The following is a 6,906-nucleotide window of genomic DNA, read 5'->3' as shown; positions in this document are numbered from 1 at the left end:
ATAACAACACCACAAAAAAAAGCCAATAGAAACCAATATGTATACACTTACAAAGTCTTTCAACCATCCATAATCAAAACTAGGCCAGTCCAATCTTGGTGTCATAATCTGCCAATAAAATCTAACATCTGGATTCCCAGTTTGCAAAGGTGCCTCCCTGTAAACATGTAAACCGACATAAGGCTAATGTGTACTAATAGGAAATACAAAGCATAATACTTACTCATCAAGAACATGTAAACCGACATAAGGCTAATGTGTACAAAGTATCATAAAGCTAAAGATAATACTTACTCATCAAGCTTCAGGAAATCCATAAGTTTCTGTAATTTAGCATCTTCAGCTGGCTTTAGATGATCATAAGACACGTTGGAAGAGATTATTCGTTTCACAGTAGAGTTACCAACAAATGGATACTTTTGAGATTTCGCCAACTGCGGAACTCGTTTTGCTAGTGTCGTATCTCCATCCAAATTTTTTAAATGCTCTCCAAGTCGTGTCAATGTTGCATCAAGCCTTTTACTAACCAACTGTTGTTGAGGGTCATCCCATGTATCTTCTGAACTAGAAGCCATTTTTGTATCAAGAGCAACAACTTTGTCAGTAATATCTTCAAGTTCACTACCATCAACAGCTGGCCTCTTTCCCTTCTCCTTTTCAACTTTGACAGCAGCTGGCCGAACATTCTTGCGACCAAGTTTCTTTAAAACATCACCCACTAAGTTCTTCTGATGATCTTGAGTGACATAAGTCTGCTCACACAGAGGAAGATCAGCAGATACTTCAGTTTCTGACTTCTTCTTTTTATTACTCACAGTGTTTGTCTTTTTAACCACTTGAGGGACTGGAAATTCATCTTTTGATGTCTCTTTCATCTCTACCATCCAAGACTGCAAAGATTGAAAAAAATGACATAATGAAATCGTATTACAATATTGGAGACAAAATTAAACAACTGCAAATTAAATACCAAAATAAAACTTACTGGTTGATGACTATTAGCCTCATCCTCTTCATTGTTGTTTGAAGTCGAATCAACTGGGACATTAGTGGGTTTTGTTTCTTTCATCCCTTTCAAATCTACCTCCACCATTCTAATCCTATCACTAAGCTTCTCATCTAACACAACCATTCTCTTCTCAACAAAAGCTTCAAATTTACCTTCTAATGCATCCATCCTACTGATTAAATTTTTGCCCAAGTCGCTAATTGACTCATTCATTTTTTCTATCATCCTCCAAATATCCAACAAGCTTTTTCTCTCATCTTCAACATCCTGCAATGATTTAATTGTTACTATATTACTTAAGAAACAATATTGAATATGCAAGTGAATAATAACTTAAGAAACATGTGTTTTAATAACTTAAGAAATAAGCATGTGTTTATAGAACTGTTAATAATAACTTAAGAAACAATATTGAATATGCAAGTGAATAAATAACTAACCTCCATATGTTCCTTGCCTTTCTTCTCCTTCTTCATTACATCTTTTTCTCTTTCTTCATCGATTGAGAAATCAGCTTTCGTTTTCAATTTTTTAGCACTGCTTCGACACTCGCCAGTCTCATTTCCTTTAGCTTTTCGTTTTTTTCTTCCCATGCTCACTGTTGTGTCAACTCTCCAAACATCTGAAGGTAAGCAATCATGGAAAATATCATTAATCAATTTGTCTAGGGCTGCATCCTTATTCTCTTCATCGTCACTCCATTCAGGATACATATGATCCTCTGAAACATCCACCATATGCTTTACACGGACCTATATATATCATAGAATTAAAATATAAGTGTTCATCGTAACATGAAAAAAGGCTAAACAGAGACAAATTATAAAACAAATGGTGTAGTCATAAATTCAAAAACAAACATGTCCATGTTTAGAATACTCATCCTTTATCAATTCATTCATCTTGATACCTTTCTGTGTTGATTGCCAATCAAGCAAAGGAATGCCAGTACTCGTAGACCTTCTCAACCCATACAGTTTTCCAATGCCAGGCACACTCTCATACAACCAAATCAACAAAGCATGCACACATCCTTGTACCGTGTAAGAGTCTTTATCTAAATCAACAATCTTGACTGAATTGACTAAGCAAGTAAAACATAATATGAATGAAAATCTTGTAACAATAAATAAAGTATAATTTGAAAAAACCTCTATTAATAGGGAGAAATCACAAAAGAATTCAAACTAAATAATAAATAGGAAAAATTGAAAGAATATTATTAAAATAAAAAAATACTCCTAAGAAAAAAGGAAATAAATCATTCTAATTTTGTAATGTGAATACAAAAATGTAGTCTAAATCAGTCTTTTGATGGTTTTCCTAATTATAATTATGTAAAATAAAAAGACGGGAAAGACCTTTAAATCTACTGTATTAGTTCAATTCATCGAAGTGTGATAAAAAAATTATTTGGTGGCTATTGTGCCTCGATGCACCCTACCACATATAGTAATCGGAACGGTGTTTGGTGGTATAGTTTCTAATCTATATTTATGATTTTTCTGGTATATGGCAGTGGTTACGGCTCGTGATGAAGTCAATGGTTACGGTATTCGTGGTGGTTTCTCTTGATGTTTGTCGTCGGTGTATGGTAACCATTCCTTCTATCTCGAGTTTGGTCTGTCGATTGTTGACGTCAATGTTCAATGGGAATAAGGAACTATATATATACTCATTACCAGTGTTCTAAAACGCGGGCGCTTTGCCCGTATATGCGCCGCCTATTCTCTATTCGGTCTTGTAACGTATCGAATACATCATATATGGCTTGTTATGCGTTTTGTTATAAAGCGGGCGCCTGGGCACCGCATAGTCCGCGTATACAACACCGCCGAGACGTTGTCTGTACGTTTTCTCAAGTGGACAAAAACCTAGTTTCTCAATACTTAATGAAAAACCCTAAATACAATCCCAACTAATATTGATATCTCTCTGGCTATACCTCGTTTTCATAGCTCATTAAATTGTATTGCTCTTCTCTGTTATTCGGTGTTCCTCTTTGGTTTACCTCTCTACTCCGATTGACCTTCTTCTTAACGTAAGCTGCTTCATGGTCACTTTCGTGTATCGCAATCTTTGTGGTACAGTTCTTTCTTTATTATTTAATATTATGCTATTCTAGTAATAGTTTGTTGATGCCTCTGATACCTTTGGTTTATTGTTCGTGGCTATTCCTCATGAAGTGATTATATACATCGATTGTTACGTTGGAGTAACAATCATGTTCTGTTGTCATGATTTGATTATTTAATTATTTTTGTTTATATTTTTTGTATTGTTTTTCAGTAAAAATTAGAGGGGATTATCATCAAAATTTAGCTGCTATGAACTATGACTGAATTTGCATAAATAACTGCTTTAAAAATATAACTGTTTTATAATTTATATGTTACATATAATTATTTAGTATATATAAATATCCGCCTAGGCTCCGCCTAAACACCCGCATATACAACTAGGCGCTATGCGTTCGTCTATCGTCTAGAGAGCGTCTAGCGCGTTTTAGAACACCAACCGGCATTGTGAAAAGGTTGATACAACAACATCACGGAGGAAACCATATCTACATAGATTTGAAAGATTGGACAGTGCAAAGCATCTAAGGAGTAAAGAAAACGAGATATCCACGGAAAAGTATTGCTAGTTTTCATGCGACAAAGATCACATCTGCTTTTAACAAATAATGAAAAATATAAAAAAAATTGACAAAAATATAAACGTATTTACCAATATTTTTGTTCTCAATCTTTATAACTAAACCATTTGTCCAAACGTATTAGGAAACACTACAACAAGATGGAGAGGCTCTACTGATTGTGCATTACAAACTGAAATCAAAACTCAGACTGAAATAAGCGGATTATTAACTTCAATAAACTCAATACCTTAGTCACCAGCTGAATGTATCCTTAGACTTCTCAATTTTTGGTCTTGTGTGAACTCTCTATTTCTTCCGGCAGACATTTCATTAACATACATAACTCTTTCAATAACTGTATCTGAACCCTTAAACATACTACGCATCAATTCAGAACCGTGGGTAAAAGTAGAGCAATGAGTGATTTTCACCATGCAGGATTTTAGTAATGGTTCTAGGAATGAGGACCTGAAGAATTTGATTGATTTCCCAAGTAAATTTCTATCTGAATATGCAGGTGTTAGATAACGGAAGTTATGTACGCTGGAAAAATAGATCATCACTCTTCCATACCTTCATTTGTTATCATCCAAGTATCTTCTCATATTTGCCTTTGCTTGATAATATAGTTTGCGTTGTGTGTAACTCCTGAAAAGCCAAACTGAAATTAGCAACAAAGACAGTGATTCTGAAATCAGAAAGGAAAAGGTGATGGATAAACCCGTACGCAAGGAACGGATGAAGAGGATGACCCATAAGATCAACTTTTTTTGCATTGTTTCTGTTCCCCTGTGTCACAGAAACAATAAAACTTAGAAAATAAACCACAATTTAGCTCTTGAGGACACCACCTTAGAAACACGGACGTACTCAGCAACTGCTGATCTTTGTTCATTATGCAGAGTTTCATTCAAAAAGGAGAAGATGAAATGTGGAAAGCGATTAACATAGACCACGCAAAGAGAGACACGGTTTTAGTGGTCTTGTTTCACCTTCGGGCTTTAACATCACAAACCCAACAGTGAACTCCACAGCGTCCACTGATGACCCAGAGAATATATTTGATATCAAAGTCCTCTGCAATTGACATGACCAAAATGAGTGACTACAAGTACGTGCTATGATAAATTGACAAAAACTAGATCAAGCAGTGAACTCCACAATGATCTTCACGTTACAGGGGCGATAAATATTACAAAAAGTCATAGGGATGGAAAATCTCAGGAACACTACAAACTCTAGTTGTTGAAAGTTAAGAAAACATTTGTGATACCTCTTATAGCAACTGTCATCAAAGGCCAACACTTGGAGCAAACATTGGCTCCCGAGCAACAGTATTTAACATCATCATAATCTGTTATATCCTGAGGAAATAACAGATTCAAGTCAAGCAACCAAAATAAAATACATGGGATAAATAGAAAGACCACCAAAAGCTTCTTGCCATGTGTCTAACAAACTTGGGATCTTTTCATTGACACAGGAAATGCTTATACTATCATTTGAAAATAGTACTTAATTAAGAATAACGATAACTTAAAATTCATCATACCAGGCAATCCACGAATGACACATGCCTCAATAGTTTCATCTTGTAGTTCTCAAATCCAGGGACATCACAAATTGGGGTGTCTTCCTTTCCACTTCGGTAGGACCTAAAACAACAGAGAGTTGTTAGACCTCAACACAAGAAGATAGAAAAACATGGTTGGAAGCAAGGACTCACTTGTAGCACATTGGTCTAGGGCATTTCTCATCCTCACATTCGTAAAGATTGGCATCTGCTTATCCAAGCTTAATGGTAATGTTACGCACAAATTCATTCTTAAAACGAACAGTCTGCACAAGGTAAGGAAATCACACAAATGATGAACGTGAGTCCAATGAATGAGCCTCTGGTGAGTAAAATTTAGCATAGTGCTTATTGAACTGTGAAAAAGGAGAAAGCATAGTCACTATTTACCTGCACACCAGAGATAGCTTTCACAACAGTGGACTTTCCATGAGTGAATGGTTCCTGAAGTATAACAATATCATATTTAGTTCCTATGCATGGTTACTTTTCCCGACATCAACTTATATAAAAGACCAAGGAGCACGAGTGGAAAATAAACTAAAAAAATTTACCTATATTTATAGTAGCCTAGCGAGAAATGACCTCAGAAGACAAAGGATGTAGCACAATTATATACAATTCTTTTAAGATCTTGCGCCAAACCCTTGTTCCTCCTAGACATTAGGGCAGATTGAAGGTTTTGCTGCAGAAAAGTAATTAATATAATCTGTCAACAGAGACAGATCAATTTGTTTTAAATGAGTATGCAACATGATAGAAAACTAAAGTAGTCTAAACCTTAGTATCTCTGTCCAATCTAGAAAAAAGTTGTAACTTTGTGGTCAAAATTAGGCTCTCAGTTATGGATGGGGAATTTGAAGTGGAGAAAGAAGACGTATTGAGTCAAAGACCATCAATCACTAGAATCATATATGATATTTTCGATCTGCACATAGAACCGGAAGAACAATGTCGTTAATTTAAAAGTCTGAAACAACAGACTTAGTGGAAACCCTTAAACCCCACAACTATATAATCATCAAAATCCCTCATACCGGATTAGGCAAATGTCTCTGTATGCTGTTTTTGAAATTAGTATTCCCTCACGTTCAGAGATACAAATCAAACGAAGAAGCTAAAATCTTCTTCTTCTTCAACTGAACCACCAAAACTTTAATTAATCCCAAATTGAAGAAAACATCAAAACGCTTCTCATCGATCTCTTCTTACCTGCGCAGTGATGGCGGCTACTGGAAGATGAAGCCGATCAGTTCTTCGCCCTCGCTCTCTTCTTCCCAGAAGATTCACACAATCATCGCCAAAAGTCTCCTTGCAATCTCTCAACCTCCGGTTAAAATTCTCTCCCGGAAACCTCCGTCGCAGTTTCTAATCATCCTGCAGAGAAGAAGCCCCCAGCCGATTGTACTAGTTTCGTGCCGTGATTTCAAACCAACCAAAATAAAACCCTAGAGAGATCAGTACAACATATCTATGAACCCTAAAAGTCGCGATACAGAGAAATTGATAAACACTTAATTTAATCTTAAGATTATTTAACATGAATCTTCCCTCACCAGCACTCTCGATCGAAGAAACTCTTCTTCATTCAAAAACGGACCCAACCAAGAGAAGAGAGCAAAAAATTTGGGAAAAAAATAATAATAATGCGAATATTTTTTTTTTTTTTTTTTTTTTTTTTTT

General features: G+C 35.5%; 1 protein-coding gene and 2 long non-coding RNA genes across 4 annotated transcripts in view; all 3 read right to left on the bottom strand.

Annotated features, from left to right (window-relative positions):
• LOC104754548 overlaps positions 1-1,746 on the bottom strand; it is a 4,234-nt gene extending 2,488 nt beyond the window's left edge. Inside the window, exons 1-4 of the mRNA XM_010476768.2 lie at positions 1,450-1,746; positions 986-1,276; positions 295-890; positions 52-157 (exon numbers count right to left, since the gene is read on the bottom strand). Coding sequence (XP_010475070.2) covers positions 52-157; positions 295-890; positions 986-1,276; positions 1,450-1,746 — 1,290 coding nt within the window. The remainder of the gene's footprint in view (positions 1-51; positions 158-294; positions 891-985; positions 1,277-1,449) is intronic.
• LOC104730365 lies at positions 3,729-5,015 on the bottom strand. Its single transcript, XR_758425.2, has 5 exons — positions 4,924-5,015; positions 4,521-4,727; positions 4,378-4,439; positions 4,224-4,298; positions 3,729-4,118 (listed from the first exon to the last, which is right to left on the bottom strand). It is a non-coding gene; the product is annotated as an uncharacterized LOC104730365 (long non-coding RNA).
• LOC104730356 lies at positions 5,284-6,863 on the bottom strand. 2 transcript variants are annotated; one of them, XR_758424.2, is made up of 8 exons: positions 6,780-6,863; positions 6,436-6,630; positions 6,261-6,362; positions 6,004-6,151; positions 5,778-5,908; positions 5,614-5,667; positions 5,377-5,489; positions 5,284-5,305 (listed from the first exon to the last, which is right to left on the bottom strand). It is a non-coding gene; the product is annotated as an uncharacterized LOC104730356 (long non-coding RNA). The 2 variants fall into 2 exon arrangements; XR_758420.2 differs by having other exon boundaries at positions 6,436-6,848.

Source organism: Camelina sativa, chromosome 2 (assembly GCF_000633955.1).
Source record: "Camelina sativa cultivar DH55 chromosome 2, Cs, whole genome shotgun sequence".
NCBI lineage: Eukaryota > Viridiplantae > Streptophyta > Magnoliopsida > Brassicales > Brassicaceae > Camelina > Camelina sativa.
This window is presented reverse-complemented; position numbering and strand designations above follow the sequence as displayed.